This window comes from Leptonychotes weddellii, chromosome 3 (assembly GCF_054177405.1).
Source record: "Leptonychotes weddellii isolate Sample4059 chromosome 3, ASM5417740v2, whole genome shotgun sequence".
NCBI classification, from domain to species: domain Eukaryota; kingdom Metazoa; phylum Chordata; class Mammalia; order Carnivora; family Phocidae; genus Leptonychotes; species Leptonychotes weddellii.
Window position 1 is genome coordinate 59,924,916 of NC_138371.1, and position 26,317 is coordinate 59,951,232.

General features: G+C 36.1%; 1 protein-coding gene across 8 annotated transcripts in view; it reads left to right on the top strand.

Annotated features, from left to right (window-relative positions):
• TTC21B (tetratricopeptide repeat domain 21B) overlaps positions 1–26,317 on the top strand; it is an 89,626-nt gene that overhangs the window by 14,787 nt on the left and 48,522 nt on the right. For all 8 annotated transcript variants that reach the window (XR_014143568.1, XM_081814266.1, XM_081814265.1 and 5 more), the window contains exons 7-19: positions 3,144–3,228; positions 4,431–4,529; positions 6,662–6,854; positions 7,527–7,624; positions 7,970–8,170; positions 11,829–11,958; positions 15,205–15,362; positions 16,837–17,058; positions 18,793–19,031; positions 20,634–20,706; positions 21,175–21,285; positions 22,005–22,143; positions 26,110–26,216. Coding sequence is in view for 7 of the 8 variants with exons in the window: in XM_081814266.1 (XP_081670392.1) it covers positions 3,144–3,228; positions 4,431–4,529; positions 6,662–6,854; positions 7,527–7,624; positions 7,970–8,170; positions 11,829–11,958; positions 15,205–15,362; positions 16,837–17,058; positions 18,793–19,031; positions 20,634–20,706; positions 21,175–21,285; positions 22,005–22,143; positions 26,110–26,216 (1,855 nt within the window). In the remaining variant the exon portion in view is untranslated. The remainder of the gene's footprint in view (positions 1–3,143; positions 3,229–4,430; positions 4,530–6,661; positions 6,855–7,526; positions 7,625–7,969; positions 8,171–11,828; positions 11,959–15,204; positions 15,363–16,836; positions 17,059–18,792; positions 19,032–20,633; positions 20,707–21,174; positions 21,286–22,004; positions 22,144–26,109; positions 26,217–26,317) is intronic.

Consider the following 26,317-nt stretch of genomic DNA (forward strand, 5'->3'; position numbering starts at 1 on the left):
TGAGGGGGTGAGGGGATAATCAATATATAAAAAATATATTTTGGGGGATGTGTGTAAAAAATAGACTTGTTATATAGTTTATAAACTTGATTTTTCTTTTTTTTTAAAGATTTATTTTAGAGAGAGAGAGTACATGTTGTGGTGGGGAGGGGCAGAGGGAGAGGGAGAGAGAAACTCAAGCAGACTCAGTGCTGAGCATGGAGCCCAATGCGGGGCTTGATCTCACAACCCTGAGATCACTACCTGAGCTGAAACCAAGAGTTAGATACTTAACCAACTGCGCCACCCAGGTGCCCCTAAACTTGATTTTTCTTTAACTTAGTATTTTGTGGATGTTCTTTTATATCCATTTATACAGATATACATAATTCTTTTCTAACAATGAAAACATCTATAAAATAAACATACAAATAGTTTATCTTTTTTCATTGGTAGACATTTAGGCCTATACACACACACACCCCTTTATACACAAATAGGTGTATTTCTGGAGGATGTTTCCCAAATAAGGGATTCCTGAGTTAAAGGGAATCATATTTGTTAGGATAGGCTAAGCTCCTATAAAAAAAAAAAAAAGATCTAAACACATAATAGAATTTTTCTTGTGATATGTAACTATTTTGAGTGGGTGTAAATCTTGATCAAGCAGCCTTCCTCCACACCATCATTAAGGGACCTAGTCCCTTTCCGTCTTGCAACCCTGCCTTGTCCTAAAACCTCACGACATTGCTATCCAGCTGGTACAAAGGGAAAGAGGGTGGAGTCATTCCACTTTTCTTAAAAGCCCAGGCCCAGAAGTGGCATACAGTGCTTTGTCTCCCATGGGCCACATCTAATTGCAAAGGTGGCAGGAAAATGTAGGCTAGCTGTGTGCCCAAGCAAATAAAGAGAGAATGGATTTGAGGGGACAGATTGCAGTCTCTGCCTCAGGTATGCATGTTTGAAATTCTGGAAGACACTACCAAATTGTTCTCCTAAGAATTTATACTAATTTATACTCCCATCAGTAGTCTACTGGATGCCCCCTCCCCCTTCTTTATTAATTCTGGCTATTATTGGTGTGGTGTTTTTGTTTTTAACAATCTGATAGAATAAAAGTGGTAGAATCTGGTAGAATCAAACCTTATTTTTATTTTCATTTCTTCAGTTATGTTGAGATTGAGCATCTTTTTAATACCAAAAGCTATTCACCGAGCCCCCCCCCATGCTGACTGGTCCTTTTTTTTTTTTTTTTAAACTGGGTCTAGCCTTTCCTATATTTCTAATGGATTTTTATATTTTTTAGGGCAAGTTCTCTATCATGTTTCTTTTTTGATAGTTTTCTTGGCTCTTCTTTTGCAATTGACTGTCAATTAACTTACCAAGTTAAAAAAAAAAAAACCTTATAAGATTTTGGTTTGAATTGCATTAAATCTATAGATTATTTGGGGAAAAATATTTTTTAACCAAAGATGAGTATTATCATGGGGCAGCTATCGGGGCATAGCAAACAACTACAGATCTCAGGGCGTATGACTATAAGCACTGATTTCTCACTTTGGTAAGGATCATCTGACCTCGACCAGGCTTGCCCAGGGTTCTGCTTCAGATTTTAGATCCAGCTGGCTGGGTGTAGCACCTCGTTGCAGTTTGGTCTCTGGTCAGCTCTGAGGGTGTTCTTCTCTGGGCTCAAGCCAGAGAGCAGCAGCTACCCAGAGGAAGCTCTTCTCATGGTGATAGCAGAGATGCAAGAGGACAGGCAGAAATATTCAGTGCCTCTGAAACTTTGGGGTGGCACACTGCCATTCTTACTCACGTTCCATTGACCAATATAAGGAAAATGTCCAGGTCCATAGCCAAGAAGCAGTAAAGTACATGTCAGCATTTATGGGAGGAACTGCTCACTTTCATGGTGGAAAGCATGTATTAATGGAAGGTGGGAAGACTGAAGCTAATAATTCAATGTACCACACCATTCATGATAAGAAGAAACCTAGTGTGTTAGTTACCCCATTTGTTCAGTTTTTCAAATGTCCTTGAGTAAAGTTTAGGAATTTATATAGCTTTTGCATATTTTTTACTAAGTTTATGTCTTTTTTGGGAAAGGGGAGTTGTTACTAATTTTTTTCTGATTTGTTTTTATCACATAGGAATCTGTTTTAATGTTGTGAATTACATTAACAGATTTTTAAATGTTTAACCCATCTTTTCATTCCTGAAATTCTTGTAATACATCTTCCTGGTCAGGGTGAATTATTCTTTTTTTTTTTTTCTGAGAGGGAGAGGGTGATGGGGGGAGGGAGAGAGAGAGAATCTTAAGCAGGCTCCACACACCACACAGAGCCTGATGTAGGGCTCGATCTCATAACCCTGAGATCATGACCTGAGCTGAAATCAAGAATCGGACACTTAACCAACTGAGCTACCCAGGTGCCCCAAATTATTCTTTTACTATACTGTTGGATATGGTTAACTAATACTTTATTTAGGATTGCCAACGGATTTTTTTTTTTTTTAAGATTTTATTTATTTATTTGACAGAGAATGACACAGTGAGAGAAGGAACACAAGTAGGGGGAGTGGGAGAGGGAGAAGCAGGCTTCCCGCGGAGCAGGGAGCCTATCACGGGGCTCGATCCCAGGACCCTGGGATCACGACCCAAGCCGAAGGCAGACGCTTAACGACTGAGCCACCCAGGCACCCTGGATTGCCAAAGGATTTAAAGGGACTGATACAATCTATTCATATCTTTTTAAAACATATTAAAGATTCAGAAATTTTTTTTTTAGCTTAAATAATGAGGTTGATAATTTTCATAAAGGATATGCTCTCTTACTAATTAAAATTCTTATTTAGACAGTGGAATAGTCAGACCAGCAAACTGCCTTTTCAAACCCTCAAATAAAAGAAACCACATTAAGGGGCGCCTGGGTGGCTCAGTCGGTTAAGCATCTGCCTTCGGCTCAGGTCATGATCCCGGGGTATTGGGATCGAGCCCTGCATTGGGCTCCCTGCTCAGTGGGAAGCCTGCTTCTCCCTCTCCCACTCCCCCTGCTGTGTTTCCTCTCTCGCTGTATCTCTCTCTGTCAAATAAATAAATAAAATCTTTAAAAAAAAAAATGCATTAAGTTTATTTCAATATTAAGTGAAATGTTTTTCTGCAGGCTAATGCTTCAGGATAATCAAAATGTGGAAGCGCTAAGGATCCTGGCTCTTTACTATTTGTGTAGGGAGGGGGACATAGAGAAGGTAAGTTGTATTATTTAAGTTTCCTGTATTAAAAAATATGTAGTTACACACACATATGCCTGTACATTAGAGCCTTGAAGAGCTCTTTCAGAATGTATGCCATGGTAGTTTTTACTTGATTCCTAGAAATGCACTTTAATATAGTGATGAGCTTCTTAAATCAACTAATAAAGCAAAAATATTGAATACTTAAAATACCTTGAAAATTCCTTAAATCATTTATTACAGTATATGTGGTTTTCTACATAAAACTCCTATACACGATTAATGTAACTGGTGATGCTAGGTATGGAAGAATATATATGCAAAATATAATTCTTAGTTTTTTTACAGTTTAACTGAGTTTGCATAATTTAAATGGGCTTAGGATGACATCCCACTGGACCGGACCTTATAATAAGATTCATGTTTCTCTAGTAATGAGCACATTGATTATGTACTGGGTTATGGAATGCCACAATCCAGTCTGAAGCAAATAGTATTATAACAAGTAGTAGATTTGAATCATGTTTCGTTCTGGTTAAATTGTTAAATGTGATGGCAACTAATAAGTTCTTCAGTAAATACCAGAGGAATTTTACTAGGGGCATCTCTTCAGTAAATTTTCCAGGCATTGAAATTACTTACAGTGTCTTAATGATTTTTCTATTCTAGAAAATATTTTAAAATAAACCAGACTATATAGGTAATCCAGAATCTGATCTCATATAATATTAATGTTTATAATTATATGTTATTTTTCATATCTCATGTGTGTCATGAACTAATTATTGGAGAGGGAGCTTCGCGTATATAGTTAATTGAATATTATGGGTATCTTTATCTACCCAGAGGTTTCCATTTAATAACAAATATTTTAAAAACACATTTTATTTATTTTATTTTATTTTAAGTTTTATTTATGTAAGTAATTTCCATACCCAGTGTGGGACTTGAACTTATGACCCCGAGATCAAGAGTCGCATGCTCTCTGACTGAGTCAGCCAGGGACCCCTAAAAAACACATCTTAAAACTCAAGTCTTTATTCATAATTCTTGAGCTTTTTAAAAGAACTTTTAATACATTTCGCAACATAGAAGATTTCACTGGACAAGAGGGAATTTGTAAAAGCAAAGATTTTTTTAATATTAATACTTATTAGTGTATATGTCATGTATTCTTTTTTTCTTATTTTAAAATTATACTGATACTTTTGTTTTAGGCTGCCACCAAGCTGGAAAACTTAGAGAATGCATTGGATGCCATGGAACCACAGAATGCTCAACTTTTTTATAAGATCACAGTAGCCTTCAGCAGAACTGTAAGAGAGCCTGCTATGTAACAGAGCTCTGTTATCTGTGGCTGGGAATATAAAACAAGTCACAAAGGTTGAGGCATCAAAGAGCATATGGCCTAGAATGAAAATACCATACGTATGTAAATATGTGATACATTCGTAGGAAAGTCAGTTCAGAGGAGATATGATTTCCAACCATAAGAAGGCATAATGGAGCCTTCATGGAAGTAGCCCTTGTGGAGCCTTTAAGGATAGGGAAGTGGGAAATTCCAAAGGAAGTGGGAAGTCATTTATTAATCAGAGCATAGGATTTATAACTAGGGTTATTCTTTATTTTGTTTTTTGAAACTACAGTTGACCCTTGAACAACACAAGTTTGAACTGTGTGAGTCCACTTAATGCAGATGTGTTCAATCAATACAGTATTGTAAATGTATTTTCCTTACGATTTTCTTTTCTATAATTTTATTGTAAGAATATATAACATACAAAATATGTGTTAATAGACTGTTTCGGTTATCAGGAAGGTGTGGTCAATGAAGGCTATTAATAGTTAAGTGTTTGGGAAGTCAAAAATTATATGCAGATTTTCTTTTTTCTTTCTTTTTTTTAAAAAATTTTATTTATTTATTTGACAGAGACAGCAAGAGAGGGAACACAAGCAGGGGGAGTGGGAGAGGGAGAAGCAGGCTTCCTGCTGAACAGGGATCCCAATGCGGGGCTCAATTCCAGGACCCTGGGATCATGACCTGAGCCAAAGGCAGACGCTTAACGACTGAGCCACCCAGGCGCCCCTATATGCAGATTTTCAACTGTGTGGTGCGGGAGAAGGGGGTAGGGCGTGGGTGACAGCACCCTCACCCCTGCATTATTCAAGGGTCAACTGTATTTGAAAAACAGTTTTAACATGGGTGGGAGACAATTTTGGTGGGGAAAATGGCTGGGATTTTTTTTTTTTTTTTTTAATAATAGTAGTAAAGAAATGTTTCTATTACAACATCCAATAAGAAGATCATTAGGAATGGAACAGAAAAATACTGCAGAATCTCAATACAAGGAATGAGAGGATTGAAAAGTTCTTAATTAGGGCGCCTGGGTGGCTCAGTTGGTTAAGCGACTGCCTTCGGCTCAGGTCATGATCCTGGAGTCCCGGGATCAAGTCCCGCATCGGGCTCCCTGCTCGGCAGGGAGTCTGCTTCTCCCTCTGACCCTCCTCCCTCTCATGCTCTCTGTCTCTCATTCTCTCTGTCTCAAATAAATAAATAAAATCAAAAAAAAAAAAAAAAAAGTTCTTAATTAAACTAGAAAAAAATAAGGAAAACGGTATATTCAAGTGAAATACTAGACATAAAATTGAAAGAAAAAATCAAGGATCTTAATTATTAAATGACATTGAAACTGAATTCTTTTGTTAAAAAACAGATTGTCAGATTGTGTGAAATGTAGAGGGAAAAAAATCCTGTGCTATTACAAGAGTGAATTAAGGAAGATATTTACCTTTTTTATTTACTTTATTGCCAGATAATTTATTTTGATTAGTTTTTAAACAAGCTTACAAAAATTCAAACAGTTTAGTATTTTACTCTTAAAAGTTATTATGTTAGAACATTACATACTTCAGCAGAGTTGCCATTTCTTAAAATTTTTTTGAAGCTTTTTTCATAAAGATTCTAATGCGTGATCTTTTAAAATATCCTCCATGGTGGCATACCTTCTCCTTAGGGGGAAAGCAAATCCTTGTCTTAAGTTTTGATTAGATTAATATATATATATGTATATATATGTATATATGTATATATATATATAAACCTTTAACAATTTTCTTGTCTAATTTGTAAAACAATCATGAGACAGTTTTAAAAAGTATGAAAAGTAGAAAAAGTTCTAAAAAATGTACAGCAACTTCATTAGAGTATACTTTTCAAGAAGCTATTGTTTAAAATAGCTCATTAGGATTTTAAGTTCTGCTAGGATATAAACTTTTGCTGTACTGTCTAGATAGTAATTAGAGAAGTTTTATTTGATTATTAAATACTTTTATTTTTTCATTCTATTTCTATGAAGTACAAATAATTTGTATCTTTAGGAAAAAATAATCCTCCCACCTGAGTAGAAGTGTTTGACTTTCTAGTCTAAAATTTCTTTTTTCTTTTTAGTGTGGGCGAAGTCAACTCATTCTTCAAAAAATTCAGACATTACTAGAAAGAGCTTTTAGTTTAGCCCCTCAGCAATCAGAATTTGCTGCAGAACTTGGATACCAAATGATTTTGCAAGGAAAAGTTAAGGAGGCATTGAAGTGGTATAAGACTGCCATGACACTTGATGAAACTAGCATCCCTGCACTGACTGGTACGACAGCTCTTCCTAAATGTTCCTCAGAGAGATGCAAGTCATAATTCCTTTTAATACATGCTGTTAAAGGAGAAAAAAATGTATGTTGTGGTTTTCTAAAATTAAACTGTCCTCCATTATCCACAATAGAAAAAAAACATAAGTCTTTAAAAATGAAGTTTTTATTTCTTAAATATCTTGAGAGAATAGATTTTTTTTTCCTTTTTTTTTTATTCTTATGTTAATCCCCATACATTACATCATTAGTTTTTGATGTAGTGTTCCATGATTCATTGTTTACCTATAACACCCAGTGCTCCATGCAATAAGTGCCCTCCTCAATACCCACCACCAGGCCAACCCATCCTCCCACCCCCCTCCCCTCTAGAACCCCCAGCCTGTTTTTCAGAGTCCATTGTCTGAGAGAATAGATTTTTATGAGATAGTTCCTATAAATTTTGAATTTCTTAGTAACTGATTTTATTTGGGTACAAAGCTGCCCATTTTATTTTCTTTTATTCTTTTTTTCTTAAATCGGAAGTAGTATTACTTTAGTCTATTATACTTTATTATAATGATTAATACTTTATTATGGAGGGAAAATCTGTTTCATTAATGTTTGTGTTAGCTTGAAGTGTACATGCCTGAATTGAGGTGGACTTTGACTGTTTTTGTCCTGTTTGGTTTTAGGATTTATCCGATGTCGATTAATTGAAGGGCAGTTACAGGATGCAGATCAGCAGCTAGAATTCCTTAGGGAAATTCAGCAGTCTATTGGAAAATCTGCGGTACAGTGTTTTATTTTATCAGATGGTAGATCCTAGGTACTGTTTATAAAATACGAGATTTTAAATTTTAGTAATAGTAATGGCTTTCACTAATTTTAACATATACACTAATTTTAATATATAATTGCATTTACTAACTTACCTCCACACAGAATTAGACTTTAAATATTCTTGTATAAGATTCTAAAAGTTTAAAAAAAAGATTCTAAAAGTTTGTCCAGGCTAATACTTACATTCGAACAGATAATGCACATAAATAGCACTTCATAAATGTTTGAAATCTAAGTAGAAATAAATGGCTTTACAACTGAATGGGGTAATTAATGACAACTACTTAATTTCTAGGAATTAACCTATTTACATGCAATTCTTGCTATGAAGAAAAATAAACAACAAGAGGAAGTTATTAATTTGTTAAACGATGTTCTGGACACTCATTTTTCACAGTTAGAAGATCTACCACTTGGCATACAGTATTTTGAGAACTTAAATCCTGATTTCTTGCTAGAAATTATTACCGAATATCTGAATTTCTGTCCAATGCAGGTAAGTAATCCTGGGACTTATTTTCAACGAAAATATTTTCAACATCACTTATATGATGTTTTATAAAACGTGCTAATAAATTGTCTTTCACATGTTAGATTATATCAGCATCTTAATGGTCGTATTTATATCTCTATTAGTTGAAATAGTTTTTAAATCAGAGTACTTACACCAGTGACTGCTATCAAATAATAAGTATTGGTTTACAAATATTCACTTACGGTTCATAAAATCTTAATATCTTCGGTTTAGAAGAAATACTAGAAGTCATTTAATTCAGACATGCATGTGATATTTGAATCTACTCCACAGCATCCACATTACGTGTCCATCCAACCCTGGGGTGCATTCAAAAATGCAGTTCTTACTGTGCGACTATGACTATTAGACTGTATTTCCGATGTTGTCAGACTCAACTTTGTGTTAAAAAAAAAATTCACCCATTTCCTGGTCCGCCTCCTGCTCTCTCGAGTGGCACAGAGCAAGTCCAGTTACTTCGCCAAAGCAAGGATTATTCCTCATTCATAACACAGACCTTTGGATTTTAGAAATTAGTTTTCATGGTCCCCTTAAACAATTCCAGGTTTTTAGCCATTTATTTTTTATATGACATAGTTAGAACCCTGGCCGTGAGCCTGAGGACAGCCTTTATTTTGTTAGTAAGCTCTCAGTAAGCTCACTATTCCGTATATGGGTTTGGCCTTGACAGGTCCTCTTCCTCCCTAATTCTGGGTGTTCCTCTAGCTTTCTTTTGTGAATTATATTATTGACCCCTATTGAATTAATAGTTAACTAAAGTCCTTGGATCTATTATTCACTGCAACTGAGGACCCACGTGTAGACTCTATCCCTAGGAAATTTTATCTCCTCAGATTCATAATTCCAGATTACCATATTCTTTTAGATCCTGATTGTCATCTGCTTTATATGGATCTTTACTGTCCTCCATTATCTGCCTCATCTACCTCTGAATAGAACTGAATATGGAACCTTTTATTGTATTCTCAGAGAGTTCTTTCCAAATTTATGTGGGTCCATTAGTCAGCACTCTTTTTATTACAGACAGTAAGCAGACGACTTAACATTAGTATACTCAGCTCACGATTCAGCACAGGAATATCCTAAGAGGGACTATCAAATACCTCATTGCTAAAAGCATAATACTTAGCATTCTCCCTGATTTACAGCTTCCTTGTGTTGGAAGAAATGAAGATAATGGCCTTTCTTTAGGGAAGCCATGCTGCTGTTTTGATCACCAAGTCCTTTTACAGACTTTCATAATGTGTTTTAAATTAACCCTTCTTAACTATAGAGAACAAACTGAGGGTTGCTGGAGGGGAGGATGGGGGGGGGATGGGCTAGATGGGTGATGGGGATTAAGGAGGGCACTTGTTATGATGAGCGCTGGGTGTTATATGTAAGTGATGAATCACTAAATTCTACACCTAAAACCATATTGCAGTGTATGTTAACTAACTAGAATTTAAATAAAAACTTGAAAAGAAAGAAAAATAAATTAACCCTTCTGGAATAACACCTAGGATTGATCCCAGTCTCCCCTGTCGTGATCTGTTCTCAGTTGCTTAGAGTCAGAATACATTTTTCAGTACTTGTGCAGTATTCAGAATTCACTCAACAAATGCTTGTAGAGTACCCAGGGCTCCGCTTGGAGCTGGCGAGGTGGTCGTGTAAGAATAAACCACAGCCTTTGCCCTCTTGAAGCATATATAACTAGCCAGAGGAGACAGATAATATAGTCAAGTCAATTATGTAATAGAAAATAACAGACTAGGGTCGGGGGTGGTAATTTTGGATAAGATGGTCTGGTTAGGCCTCTTTGAGATGGTAAAAGTTGAACAAAAACTTGAAGTGTTCCTGTGGAAATACGGTATAGATTGTCTCAGGCACGGGAACGCTTGTGCTGTGGCCTCGAGGGACACAGGAGACTCATGTGACCGGGAGGGAGTGAGGAGGAGGTCACAGGAGAGGATACAAGACCACGTGGGGCCTTAGAAGTTGTTGTCACTTCCCCAGCATCAACTCTGAGCACAGTGAGGAGCCAGCAAAAGGTTTCCAGCATGATCTGACTCAACAGGTTAAAAGGATTTCTCTGGCAGCTATGCTAAGAATTAATTGCAGGTGGAGAAAGAAATAATGTGGTCTTGTGGTAAAGTGGTAATTGTGTCCCTAGTCCACGACATGCTGTGTTCCTGCAATATAATCTTTGTCAGCATGATAGCACCTAATTAGCACTTACAATGCTGTTTTCATAGGGAAATATCAAAAAGACAGACTTGTCTGTCTCTCCAGCTCTGTTCCTTGCCCCTTTTATATAGGTTTTTTTTAATCAAACAGATGTTATCTTAGAGATTGTCCATATATGCTTTACTCTGAAAGCATTTACAGTAAAAATGATGGTGGTTCTCAAATAATAATTTTTGTCAATAAATAATTCTTAGCAGATGGCAAAGAACCTTAACCTCACTATATCACCTACACTTTCACTGTTTTCAAGTGAAAAAAATACTTTTAAAGAGTTTACTCTGTATTCATTACTGTTTGAAAACGTGTAAAATTCCAATCTTCAAGGCACCCTAGCCCTGTAAGAGAAGCAAAACAAAATATGAAACTACTATGGGATTGTATAAGATAATATAGAATGCTAAATTTTATTACACAGATTATAAGTGCTGTAGAAATTTAAAGAAGTTGAGGTGTTCTAGGCACCAATGGTCATATTTTGAAATTCCTTTTGAAATTTTTGCGCATTTTTTTGTGCCGCAAGGTAGCAAAGAGATGTGGCACTTTCTTGTCAATAACAACGTCTCGTGGTAGAAGTGATTGTCAGTAAGAGACCATACTCTAGCTAAGACTATATACTTGTGGGGCATAGGGGCACAATGGGGAAGATTGGAAGCAGCATTAGTAGGGCAACGCAGGGAGAATGAACATTTGACATTTAAATTCTAATATCACATTTTAGCTTGTGAGTGGGTAATCATTGATTAAGACAGCCATTAAGACAATAAATTTCTAGTACTCTTTTAGTTATATTTACTGCATATTAATAAAAAGAGAAAAAAACAACAACAAAAACCTTTGAGGACCTCCAGCATGCCAGGCAGAGAAGCAGAAAATGTGAAGGTATGAGACATTTGGTGTAGTGCACATGAGTGTTTTCTACCTTCTGATATCTACTAGGAAAAAAAAGAATTTTCAGAAACTGATCTCACAGTACTCTAGGGGGCAATGCAAGTTACTGAACTGAATAAATCACAAGGCAGGTCTAGAATTAGAATTCACATTGCCTTGACTCTCAATTCCAGCAAGAAATTCTGCCTCTTAGTTATCTCTCCTTTGAATATGTTTCCTTTACAGTTTTTGAACAAATACACTCCTTTCGTGTTATCAAATCAGTAATTGTGTAATTCATAACTATTTTGCTGAATAAAAGCCGTTATTTACATGGTTTGTTCATAGATCCCAGGCAGATAAATTAGTATTAGTCACATTATGGTAAAGAGATGCAAAAGTAGAATAACAGAAATTTTGGAAAAATACATAGTTTTGCTAGTTATACTAAAATTTAATGTGTGTGTTCACTTTTAACTAAATATTAAAACTTATAAAATGATATGCTAATTTGTTTTGTTTATAGCCTGCAAGTCCTGGGCAACCTCTCTCTCCACTTCTCAGACGTTGTACCTCAATCCTGGAGACTATAGTAAGAACTGTACCAGGTCTTCTGCAAGCTGTCTTCCTAATAGCAAAAGTGAAATATTTATCAGGTAGAATATACCTTAAAAACTTAAAATAACTTTTTTATTCTGATGTTGACAAAAACAAAAGGGAAATAAACTAAGTATATATATGGAGAACAGTCACATAAAATGCATTTTACTTGTGCACAAATAAATAATTTTAATCCAAAATAAAATTGCATAATATTCTGTACTATTTAATTCTTTAAAAATTACAATAAATATAATATTTGTTGATCAAGTGAATTGCTGGGAAAATGCAGTTGTACCACTTAAAAAAAAAGTCCGTCAGATACTCAGATGGCAGTAAGAATTTATAGTCTTTAGTCCATAGTTATTGACTCATTGGCAGAGCCAGATGCAAGGTTTACCAGGTTTGGGGCCTTTATGAAATGTACTGATTAATTCCTGTTTAGTTTCTGTGATTATGTATAGCAAAAAAAAAAAATAATAACCCCAGATATATAACCTTCTTCTTTTAGGACACAAATGGGTTTGTGACTATATACATAGTAGACCAACCTTTGGGGCTTCTATTTATGTACCTTTTCTAGATGAATACCATGCAAAGTAAATTAAGTTGTAAAATCATAAGGGGTAGAAACCAACTTAAAGGTATCATCCTAAACAATTATTTCTTATATATAATGGAGAGAGTTAGAAGATTGACTTTGCTAATTTTTTGCACCTCAATTTTAACTGTTAAAAAAACAAACAAACTAGATGATCTCAAAAGCTCGTATCTCTAAAATACTCTAGATGTAAGAAGTGGCTCTATTATACCTTCTTCCGGTTAGGTTCTGTTGAGCCACATGAAATTTCTACTTTCCTCCAAGTTGAAATGGTATTATCTACTAAATAATTAAACTGGGACTTTGAGTTCTGTGATTAATTTATTAGACATCTGTTATTTTGAAAATTGATATAAATCAGTCTCAGTGTAGTAATTCTTAATTGCCAAAGTCTCTAGAAGTGAAAGTCTCCTATATTGACCCCATTTTTAAAAACAGCAGCCTTAAATCATTTGAAATAGTGCTGCCATATGTCCGAATAGCGGTATCCTGATAAAACTGCCAACTACAATGACTTCTAACCCCAGAACTACCCGGAGGTGGACCAGACTTCACAGGTTAAGGGCACAGACATGAGCCATAAGTTCCGGGGTTGCCAAGGCCACCTGAACTTCTGAGTAGCTGGCTACAAATTCGGGGTTTCTATGACCCCTCAGGTTCAAGTTCACTAGAACGACTCCTAGAATTCAGGAAATTGCTATACATATGATTAGAGTTTTAGTATAGCAAAAGGATACTAATACAAACTAGCAAAAGGGAGAGATGCACAGGGCAAAGGCCTGGGAGGGTTCCAAATGTGAAGCTGCCATTGTTCAGTCTGTGGAGTTGGTACACATCAACAATCCAACACATGTATATATGACAGTACATAGAGAGCATTAACAACTAGGGAAGCTCACCCCAGGTTCATTATATAGGCATGGATATGGAATCATTGGGCATGTGATTGAAGTCAGGCTTCAGGGTCCTGCTCCCCAGTTCAGGTAGATAACACCATCCTCTGCTTGGTTGGTCTTTCTGGCATGGCTGGTCCCCATTGAGTCATATTCTGAACATAAGCTATCTAGGGCTTACTCTTCATCTTCTCACTTATATAAATTGTCAAAGCCAACCTCAAACAACAAAGATACTTCTCTCACTCAGGAAATTCCAAGATTTTAAGACTCTGTCCCAAGAACCTGGGACAAAGACCAGCCAAATTCTATGTTACAAAGACATACATGCAGGACAGAAATGTCTTTCATTTTTCCCTTAAAGGAAATTAGGCTGCTCTTAGATTAAAATGTTATATTGTTGTGTTCTTTTTTTATATGGCTATTTTCCGCAACAGTGATTACCCATTTCTCATTTTTAAATATTTAGTGACCTTCTAAATACTAACCACGCATCTTTGCCCCCTCATCACACTTAAAAGAAAGATTCTGATCTCAATTATTCATTCAGTCCTCATATTCTTCAGTCTCTTATTTGTAAACGCTGATTCTTTCCTATGTGCTTTCCCCCTTAGCAGTAACCTTCAAGCTATCTCCTTAATCCTTTTCCTCCTTAAAGAACATGGGGGTGGTAATTTGCACACCAGTTTATTATACTTAACATTCCCATTTCCTATTTCCTTTTCTGCTTGCTCAGTTCTTGAGTGTTAGAGTGTATCACAACAATAAATAATCCAATATTATTTATTATGTTTGTTGGTTGATTGACAAATTTTGATACTATGTTTAGTATGTTATTATGCAGCCTCAGCCTGTTACTTGTTTATTAATCCTATGTCTGTAAGAAAACTGTTTTCTGTGTAGATGGATTCTGTCATGGGTAGGTTGGGCCTTTGGGAACTGGAAGCCCTAACTGTAAGCCTCGTTTGGTCTATTGAGGTATCAGGTGAGGTTAAGGAGCGTAATGGAACAGAGAGTAATTTAGGGTCTGTTCTTCCCTGGTGCTCCTAGCAAGGTTGAATGGGGAGCTGGGATCCTATACCTACCTAACACAGTCTGTGAGATGGCTTTAGGCGGAATACTGTGGGTTATATCACTAGAAATTTCTTCTAGGACCTAGAGTTTATACTCTTCCTTCTCTGAAGAGCCTCTTTCTACCCCATCTACCAGCCCAAGCCTAACAGATTCCACCATTTCTGTCACTTTAATTTTGATCATTTCTTCCATCTAAGACTCGTAGATGTACAGAGGATGTGTGTCCAAAACATTGGCTATTACACTTGGCATTTAAAGGCATATTAAATCAATAGCTCCTATTTCTGAATGTCCAGAATATATCCTTAATGCTTTTTTTGTTATTTTAAATACAGTGATAAAATTTCTGGCCAAGGATGATTATAAGACTATATATCCTCTTTGTTAATATAAGTGACAGTACAGAATTCTAGCTATTTAAATGTCTGTGTTTTGCAAAACTTACTGTAATGAAATTTTAAGTAAAAAGTTTTTTGATCAGGAAAATAAATAAAGGTACATTTATAGTCCTCTCAGAAGTAGCAATGGTGATTGACTCTGATCCTTTCACAGCTTTCCCTGGTTTGCTCCTTATGGCTGGCCTGACTTACAGGTATATTCTTTCATGAAGACTAGAAAGGGGCTACCTGGGGCAGGTAGGCATGGAACTATCCATAAACTATTCATGTCCCTCTTCTCTCTCACATCTCTCTCTCTCAACCATTTGAATTATAATGATTTGTTTCTCTTATTAGGTGACATTGAAGCAGCTTATAATAACCTGCAGCATTGTCTAGAACACAACCCTTCTTATGCAGATGCTCATCTCCTGATAGCTCAGGTTTATTTGTCTCAGGAAAAATTCAAATTGTGTTCTCAGTCACTTGAACTTTGTCTGAGCTATAATTTTAAGGTACGTATTCCAGATTCAGGTGGATAAAACATATCACCCTCCTTGAACCTTTAGCAAGTGTCTACATATTCACCTGTTTTGTATTTTTGCGTATAATGTTTTGCTAATAAATTTATTTTTCGTGGAAAAAAGTTTGGATTCACAAGCAGGAGAAAAAGTGGAGGCAGCTCTTGTGTAATTAAAAAAACTATATGAACTTGGAGACAGAGGACCTGGGGGTCAGTGTCTGGTTTTTCCACTTTTCTCTCTCTGAACCTGTTTTCTTCTCTATAAAACTCATATAATAACACCTTACAGTTATAGTGGGCATTAAATGCAGTAATCGATGTAAATAAAAATAATTGTAAACTGTAGAGCGTTATGCCAAATATTTTTATGTGTAAGAACTCTTATTTATTGCTTGTTTCTTTCTTGGATTGTGGGTTTTAATAACTTTTTAGAGTCATCATCAAAGAACACCTAGTCATTTTGAAAGTTCGTGTGTGGTTTGAGGATATAAACACGTTAGATTTCTAGCCAAGACACTCTGTGTTACATCCCATATCCCTAAGCATTAGGGAAAATCATAGGTTCAGATGCTTCCTGAACTACCTGGAGTCGTGGAGGAGCTCCTCAGACTTTTGCTTTGGTTCAGAGGGTTTTGAACCCTGTTATGTGAGGACCCTTCAGTGGACTGGAGAATTCAGGATTTGCAGAAGACGGTGCCTGCTTCTTGGTCAGTAGTTCTCAAGACTAGTGGTGCGTTACCACCTAGTGCCAGTACCCCATCCCAATGACTCGAAATCTCTGAGAGAAGAACAGAATCATGAGTATTTACACAGAGCCCACCAGAAAATGTGATGCCTAGCTCAGGCTTACAGCCATAGCCGTAAGGATGATTGGAGCCTTCCTAGACATGATCATCTCCTTCGACTCCTTCTTCAATCTTTTTGTCATTTTCTTATTTTTTCTGTATACACTTTTGGTACCCAAAATAAAGATAGAGTCTTCATAACTAGGTGTTTTAGAGTAGTATCAAAGGGTAAAACCAAGTTTGACTAAAGTGTTCTGGGATTTTTAATCTTAAAACTAAAAAATAAAAGAAAGGGAAAAAACTGTGTTTCTAGAAATCTAATGACTTGATATCAGTATTAGAAGTCCCAGATAAATTCCTTTCCTGAAAACTAAATTTCCTAGAATATATTTGCTAGCCTTACAAGCTTTTTTTTGTATTTTCTCTTCTATCATGGTAAAAGCCCTTAATCACCTTGTTTGTCATCCAGGAGGATGCTGGGTAGTGCCAGGTTGCCTGAATCTGATTTAACACCATAAATGATCAGAAAGTTAATAAAAAGACAGAAATAGACCTCATGTATACAATCACAGGTAGACTATCCTCCGAGATTCTGTTATTTTAATGTTTGGTGAATTGTAAATTATGTGTTGGCTTTGTAAGCACTCCAAGGAAATATTTCTAAATATTATTTTTTTTCAGGTGAGAGAATACCCTTTATATCATTTGATAAAAGCTCAGTCACAAAAGAAAATGGGTGAAATAGCAGAAGCAATTAAAACTCTACATATGGCAATGAGTTTACCAGGAATGAGAATTGGAGCTTCCTCAAAATCAAAATACAGAAAAACTGAAGTTGATGCAAACCATCGTTTATCAATCTTTCTCGAGTTGGTAGAGGTTCACCGCTTAAATGGAGAACAGGTAAGTCAAGTTTTAATTCAGTGGTTCAGCTCGGAACTTTGTTAGACAAGTATATATATTAGTAGGAAATGAAAAAGCTGAAATTATTTTCTTGCTTAACTGGCCGAGTTTAGAAAATTTATTTCTCATTAATTTGAACCAAATCATGTCCTTTCTGCAAACCCCTGACGTTAAACATAATTTGCAGCTGGATGACCTTAGGTAACAGTGTGCTTTCATTAGCTACCAGGCAATATAGTAATACAATCTATGTGTAATCTAATATGAGTAATAATATAAATTACTATGTACCATGAAATGTATCAGTGTAATATGATGTATGTAGTAATATAATCTTCGATGACCTTGGCTACCATGAAAGGTAATAATATAACATGGTTATCATTCTGTAGACTCCTGAAAGAGTCACACACACACACACACACACACACATGTCCAAAGTACCAACCTGAAATTCTAGTAGTTGACAAAACGAAAGAACCACTTGATGAATACAGCTTTGGTAAATTCATAGGATGATCGTAAAATCAAATACTTAAAATAATACATATAATAATATAATAATAAGTAGAAAGCAAGCAAGCATGCACTTTTGAGAGAAGAGTTAAAGCCTTATAAAAAATGAGGAACCGGGGGCGCCTGGGTGGCTCAGTCATTAAACGTCTGCCTTCGGCTCAGGTCATGATCCCGGGGTCCTGGGATCAAGCCCCTGCATCGGGCTCCCTGCTCAGTGGGGAGCCTGCCTCTCCCTCTCCCACTCCCCCTGCTTGTGTTCCCTCTCTTGCTGTCTCTCTCTCTGTGTCAAATAAATAAATAAGTAAAATCTAAAAAAAAAAAAAAATGAGGAACTTAACATTTATATCTGTTTTTTAGATTGCAACAGTTGCTCATCAGTTATTTTCATATTTTAGTGGAAATTAAGAAGGCTGTGTCTAGATACTTGCCAAATCTCAAAATAATTTCTATTTCACTAATACATTAACCTAAATATATATTTAAGAAGAACCAGTTTTGCCATAGATAGTTGATTCCAGAATGCACTATTTTTTTTCACATGTTAACATTTCTGAAATCAAAATGTCTTATAATCTCTTAAGTTGAGATGAATCCTAAAATAAATGACATTTTAGATTCATCGAGGTACAGATTTGGAACTGAGGGAATGTATTCAGCTGAGACATAACAGAAATGAGGTCCTGGCATAGGGAATAAAGTAATCTGCTAGTTAATGAAGAGCCATTTGGTACAGGGGAGGATTGTGGACTGGATCCCATCAAGGAGGCAGTAATGAGCATGGCTAAGAGTTTAAGCTCTGGGGTCAAGCTGCCTGAGTTTGGGTTCTGAGTCTGTCATTTGTTAACTTCTTCACTCTCCAAATTTCAGTTTCCTTACTGCACGGTGGGGATAATGATAGTAACTACTTCAGAGAATTTCTATGAGAATTAGATGCTGGATGCAAAGTAAATGCTTATTAAATTGCAGTAGCAGCAGCTCTCGTGTAGCAACCCCCATTGTCCCGGTCATGAAAACACTTTTCAGCCAACAGATATTTATACAGTCATCTGAATTTGGTCTCTGAGTTTAATTTTAAATTTTTGTGTTTTTCAAAAATCTGTCAATATTTCATGAAGATCCTAACATTTACTGTTCATTCTGGATTTGGAGAAAATCTTCATTTCTAATGTAATTTGTTGAATATTTTGAAAGAGTGTTATTTTAACTTCATCTTTACAGCACGAGGCAGCAAAAGTTTTACAAGATGCCATCCATGAATTTTCTGGGACGTCTGAAGAATTACGTGTTACCATTGCTAATGCAGACCTAGCTCTGGTGCAAGGAGATGTGGAGCGGGCTTTAAGCATGCTTCGGAACGTTACAGCTGAGCAGCCTTATTTCACAGAGGCCAAAGAGAAAATGGCAGATATTTATCTGAAGCACAGAAAAGAGAAAATGTTATATATTACTTGTTATAGGTAAGTGATTATTTTAACCCATTGTATTTTGACACACTTACTTCTTAAAATTAATCCCCAAGTTTCTTTTTTTCTTTTCTTTTAACTGCTTTACCGTATAGACCCTTTCCCTAATATGTTCAACTACCAACCACAATCACACTAACCAAGTAACTCAGTCTCCCTAAGACATAAGCCATAGTGATTATGATTATTTCAACCTGTGGCTTACTCTGGATTCTTAGCTGTCCTCCTTCCTTAGATGTGATTTCACTTTAATCTTCCTGTTTGGGATGGGCAAGAGCAAGTTATGTGTATTCTAATAGCTTAAGAAAGCTGTGTAATGTAACAACAGTTCAGGGCCATTTTTTTTTTTTAAAGACTTTATTTATTCATTTGAGACACAGAGATTGAGAGAGAGAGAGAGCATGAGCAGGGAGAGAGGCAGAGGGAGAGGGAGAAGCAGGCTCCCCGCTGAGCCAGAAGCCCAATGCGGGGCTCGATCCCAGGACCCTGGGATCATGACCTGAGCCGAAGGCAGACGCTTAACCATCTGAGCCACCCAGGCGCCCCTCAGGGCCATTTTTAATGCTCAGCGTGACAGCTCTAGCAATACAAAATTATGGCGTAGTATATACCACACCAAGGTATGGATTACAAATTTTCCTTGGTGAAAGGGCAGGGACTTTAACAGTTATATTATACACTGGTGCCCTTAAGGGTTATTGGGATACACACATTCATGTGCGTGCGTGTGCATGTGTGTGCGCAGACATACACACGGGCTGCTCTTACTTTTCTCCCCAAACAAAAAGATAAACATACAAGCACACACTTTATGTAACAGAAAATCAACGTTTTTATCTGTTGAGAACACAGCAACATGTTGATGAATTCAGTCATTGGTTCATCTATATTATGTAAATACCCAAACTTGGAACTCTGCTCAGGTTCTTTGTAGGTGCTGAGTGATTCAAAGAAACTGAGCAGCATCCCATGTATAGATGGATGAACTAGAGGTCCTAGATCATATTTTCTATGATGTTTCCAAAAGATCAGCACTGTCATCTCTCATGATAGAAAAATATTTTAAAATAGGGTCGCTTTGTTTTGGATACTCTCTAATATCATAGTTAAAAGCACAGGCTTTGTTTCAGGCAGATCTGACACATTAGTTGTAGACTTCAGTTCTTCAGCAACATCTATAAAATTATACTTCTCAAATAGTTTTTGGACCAATTGAATGAGAAACCATACGTTGCAATAGCATCACATGATATTTTTGTGCCTTCACTCACATCATTTCAGAATTAGAGATAACAAAATCTGTTTCTGTATAATTGATATGTTTACTGTCTACCAGTACTCTTGTTACCTGCATTTCAGAAAATGGAAAGATTGAATGAAAAAAAAAAAAAAAAAAAGAGTTGATCTAGCATAAATAATCTGGGTGTGGGTATGGGTAGGTGGTTTTTTTCTTTTACAATGTTACACTGTTGAAAATGTAGAAGGTACTCTGAAGGCTATTGGCTAATTGAAATAAGTGAGCTTACCTTGTATTTAGCTGGTGTAGAAGAAGATACTTGTATTCAGTCTACTAAATAGAGTTGGTCTGATTTCTAGAGAAATTGCTGAGAGAATGCCCAGCCCTCGTTCTTTTCTTCTCCTTGGTGATGCATACATGAATATACAAGAGGTAAAGTTTCTGATGCTACTGAACTCAGATTTTTTTAAAAAATGGTAAAACTCTTTTTTGTGATTGGCTTCATAGTCTCTTAAAAGGAATTTTTAATGTTATTTAATATATGACAATCCAGTCATCACTGTAAAAGGAAATAACCATTACAACAAAAAAGTTGTTTTCAAATTGAGATGCAATTAATTCAGCACTATCATTTGAAATAGAGATGGTACCAGAAGCAAGTTAAGAGAGTCTTTTAAGTGGAAGAATGAAGAGAGCTAGTGGCCAAAATGGTGTTACGCCTACCAGTAGTGACTGTCACCTCTCTGAAACTGTTAACGTTTCTAGACTTAAATATGTGCTTTATTTGTCTCACTGAGTGAATACTCCAGGTATAGAGCTTAATTATAGAAATGTTGTCCTTTAATGGGATCCAGCTAAGCTGTTTATTCATTGCTTATTTTTTGTATCCGCCAACATTAGCCTGAAGAAGCCATAGTAGCGTATGAGCAAGCATTAAATCAGAATCCCAAAGATGGAACACTGGCAAGCAAAATTGGGAAAGCACTTGTTAAAACCCACAACTATTCGAAGGTAAGCACTTTATATGTTTGAAATATGTCTATTGGATTCAATGTTTCAAACCCTGCTTTATGAGAAGTCTTTAGCAAGCACTGTTTACATCCTGATGGTTGTAAACTCCAAATTTATATTCACAAACAGGAATTTATGTTAAAGACTTTCTCAGTGTCTCTTCATCGCTGCATTTTGCCAAGACTATTTGGGCCCTGAAGTTTACTTCCGACATCATCTTACACCTAAACCCTGCAGCCAATTACGATGAAATTGCTGTGGTTGCATCTTTTTCATTCTATGACAAAGCATAACATGTCTTTCTGTTGAACCAGTTTTGATAAGCTGTGTGCTTTTTTTTCCCCTCTCTAGTAGGGGTAATGGATTTTCCTTTAGTTGTCAATGTCTTGTTCTATCCCTGGTCACTACTGAACATATATACAGCCGCTAGCAGAGTATTTGCATTCACTGAAGTTCACTGGCCTCTGGACTAAAACTGGTAAAAACAGTTCCACCAAGCACTTTTCGTTAGCTGCTTTTCATAAGAAATGCTCGTTGCCTCGTCTGATGTTTGATTGTCTAAGAAAAATGGCATACTTAACTGACAGGCAGGTACATGCCTAAGCTTCTCCTAAGTTTTTTCCAATTTTTATATGCTTTAAGTCTGTAATGTATACAATATCTATGCTTAACACCATTCTCATTGCCTTATTTTCCTAACTGAAATGCATTTTGTTTAGGCAATCACTTACTATGAAGCCGCTCTGAAAAGTGGACAACAAAATTATCTTTGCTATGACCTGGCTGAGCTTCTATTAAAATTGAAATGGTATGACAAAGCAGAAAAAGTTCTTCAACATGCTCTAGCTCATGAACCTGGTATGAAAGTCTTTCTGATTTGAAAAATATATATACCATACCTGATAGGTCTGATCTATTTTATTTTTATATTGTATAAATGTTTATTTGTATTCTCAGTATTATATGTATTTTCAGTATTATATGTGTGAGGTTGATTATTTCATTTATGAGCATGTCACTCTATTAAAATATTTGACTAATAACAGATTTATGAAACAGCTAATTGTGTTATAGAAAGATACTTTACTTTCCAAAATGATATAAAGGGAGTTTCCTTTAAATTACAACTACATCTGATATTTTTATACATCAAGTAAACACCTTTATAATCTTTACTCCTCTTTTAAGTTTTTTTAAAAATTCAACACTTTAAAAGAATATAATGTGTAAGTCTCCAATTTCTCCTGTGAATTCTACTTGCCCTGTTCTCAAACTACCTCCCTAGAGGTAACCATTTTTGTGTTTTAGTGTATTTGTAAATATGTAAGTGTAATATGCATAATTTCCTTTTCAAATGGATTGTTTTTCCCATCCTGTAATTTTTTTTCACAGACAGCATGTGCCAGATATCATTTGATGTTAGTACATTCATATCATTCTAATGCCATCGTAATATTCCATAACTCCATAGTTTTTGTTTTGTTTTGTTTTGTTTATAACTCCATAGTGTTTTTTAAACTTCCCTTCAATTATTGGGCATTTAGTTGGTTTTCTGTTCTTTTGATATTAATAAACTATGTTACAGGAAATATCCTTGTATCTCATTCGTTGGTATATACTTGCTTCTATTTCTTAGGAGCAAGATGCTAAGTCAAAAACTACATGCATTGCAAACATAACTGGATACTATAAATTGCCTTCTTACAAGTTTGCTTTTTAAAGATCTTTATTTTAAATTAAAATCTAGCACTTACTCATCCCCAAAATTTAAAGATTACAGAAGTGAATGCAAGTTGTGTTGTCCCACTCTCCAGAGAAAACCACATTTACCTTGTGTATCATTCTCATTAGTGTCCCCACCATGCCTCTCTCTCTCTCACACGTAATTACCACATTTTTCCTACCAAGATGGGATCATATTATGCTGCACATCTGCAGTAGGCATTTTTCGCTTAGTAGCTTCTCTCCATGTTGGTAAATGTAGTTCTTCTTTATTTTCTTTAGCACAGGTAGAGCATTCTACTATATGTTGATATCAGAATTTATTTGATGAGTCCCCTATTGATAGACATTTAGATTGAAGAAAAGTTGGAGACAGTACTGAGACTGAGTCCTTGTTTATATACCTCTGTGTGCTTCCTAGAATTGAGTCATGCCCCATGGTTCTTTCTTAAGGCCAAAAATGTCCCATAATTGTGTAGTATTAATCAGAGGGGGGAAAAACACTTTAATTTGCATTTTTTTGATGATTGATAAGGCTAGGCATTATTTTATGTCTGTAGATCACATTTTCTTCTAGGATGTTTTTGTTCATATCCTTTGTCTTTGACCCTGAACCTCTGATTCATCATCTGTCACCTGTTACTCATTTGGAGACATTTTTCTCCCAACCTGTTCCTTTTTTTGTTTTTTTCAATTGAATTTATTATTTCTTCAGTCAAATAGAATACTTAATTATTATATATACCAGTCTTTTCTTTTTTTGAGTCCTGAATTTCCTATCATGCTCAGAAAAACTTCCCTCATCCTAACATTGTAAAAATATTCTTTTATATTTTTCTGGAATTTTTATAGAACATTAATCCATGTGCTTTAATCCCCATACAGTTTTTACTATATAGTTTCCCAGATGGAGAACAATTTTATTTCAGTGCCATGTATTGAGATGCCACCTTTACTGTATAATAAACTTATTTATGTGTATGGCTGATTCTGGGAATCTTCATTTTCTTACCCTGAGTTATTTTGCTTTTGCCTGTGTCCTGTTCACTGTAAATGTGTTTGGATACCTGATAAGGTCAGCCCAACTCTTGAGTTTTCTAGTATTTTCAAAATGGTCTTTTAATTTAGCTTTGAGGAAGTTGGTGTTTAAATTCTTCTAATTTGGGATGCATTTACTACATAAAGTGTTATTGGTTCCATAAAAATATTTGCCTGGGTCTGTCAGACCTTGCTTGAAACACTGCAGATGGCCTTGCATGTGCATATGCATTTTTGGAAAGGGTATAAAAGAAGAGAGACTCAAGTAGCACGTTCTACTTGTGTGAGTGTTAAGTTTATTACATTTATGTAACATAAATGCTTTCATATAATAAATATTTGTTGAGCATTTCATTATAATTTCCTTAATGTCCACATTTGTTTTTGAGGTGATTATAATTACCCCCATCTTTAAATTAGCAATCTAAGGCTCAGTTTTGTTGACATATCCACCTTCATCTAGCTGAAGTAGCACCTGGGTTCTAATAAGCATCTTAAACTTGGCGTGTTTAGTCAGAATTCCTCATCTGCCTCCTCACATCTGTTCTGCACACAGCCTTCTTCGTCTCAAGAACAGCTTCATCCCTCTTAGCCATTGCTGAGAGCCCCAGTCCTAGCCGTCACCCTTGTCCCTGACCGTAGGAAATCCTGTTGATTCTACCTTGTGAATATATTCCGAACCCCACTCTGTCCCACTAGTTCCACAGCTGTCACCTTGTACAAGCCACCATCGTCTCAAGTGGATTCTGGCAGTGACCTTCCAGCTGGCCTCCCTAGCCCGTCCTCAGCCCCAAGCCCCTGCTGTAGCCTCTCTCCACAGCTGCAGCACTGAGCGTTTTAAGCAGAGTAGGTCTGCTCTTGTCTGCTCAAGCTCCCTGCCATCTCCCATTTCCCTCAGAGTTAAGCCGAAGTCTTCACAGTGGGGTATGGGGCCCTTCTCATGTGTGCGACATTGCTCCTCTGGCCCACTGTGACAGTCTCCTTGTTCCTTGTGCCGTCTCACAGTTTCTCTTACCTGTAAAGTAGCAATAACAAAACCTGCCCCTCCTGAGATTTTAAAGAAACAATATATATAAACCACTTTGATACATGTGTGGCACAGACCATGCACTGGATAGATACTGGAAGAAATATTATTTTGTTATTTATCTAGGGTTCTTTTATTGCTCTTAAATCACAAAATAATAATACCAAGTATTTAAATAGCACTTACCATGTACTAGAATATTTTAATTGCATATGTGAACTTGTTTCATAACTCACGAACTTTTTTTTTTAAAGATGTTATTTATTTATTTGAGAGAGAGAGAATGAGAGAGAGAGAGAGCACGAGAGGGGGGAGGTCAGAGGGAGAAGCAGACACCCCGCCGAGCGGGGAGCCCGATGCGGGACTCGATCCCAGGACTCCAGGATCATGACCCAAGCTGAAGGCAGTCGCCCAACCAACAGAGCCACCCAGGCGCCCAATAACTTACGAACTTTTTAAATTTTACAACAACCCTCTGAGATAGGTACTATTGTTTCCACTGTTTTACAGATGAAAGAGAAGCACAAAATGGAAAAGTACCTTGTTCAAGGTTAAATAGCTAGTAAGTGAGAAGGCCTAGATTTGAAACCAGACAGATTGCTATCAAAGTCGGTGCTCTTAAGGACCATACTTCATCGCTTGTCAAGTATCTCTTATTTTAAAAACAGCAGTTATCTTCTTAATTGCCCATAGCACCTAGTCTGTATTATTTTTTAATGACTTCAGTAAACAAAGATGTTTACAGACTTAAAAATGTAAATTGAAATTTTTATGTATGTTGTTACATTGTTATCTCTTAATATATGTTTAAGAAAACCTTGTTGTTATCCAGTTCTTTAACTTTTTTTCTAGCTAGTTTTCATCCTAAATCTTTTTTTTTTTTTAATTTGGCCAACCTTCAGTTAACTGACTAAAAATTTTTCAACTTTATTCACTGTTGTTCAAAGTCATTCTTCCTAAAGAGCAGTTTCAAAACTTGTAGAAGAATGTAAATGTTCATTGAAGTGAATATTTGTTCCCAATATCTTCTCTCCTAGTAAATGAACTGTCCACTCTCATGGAAGATGGACGTTCTCATGTTCTTCTAGCAAAAGTTTATAGTAAAATGGAAAGACCTGGAGATGCAATCACTTCATTACAACAGGTAAATGTGTTTGGTTGTGAGTGGTTGTGGGGTGGGAGGTGGGAGAAGAAGGCAAAATGCTATGTGTAAGAGGAAGACAATTTATTTCTGCTCAACTGCCA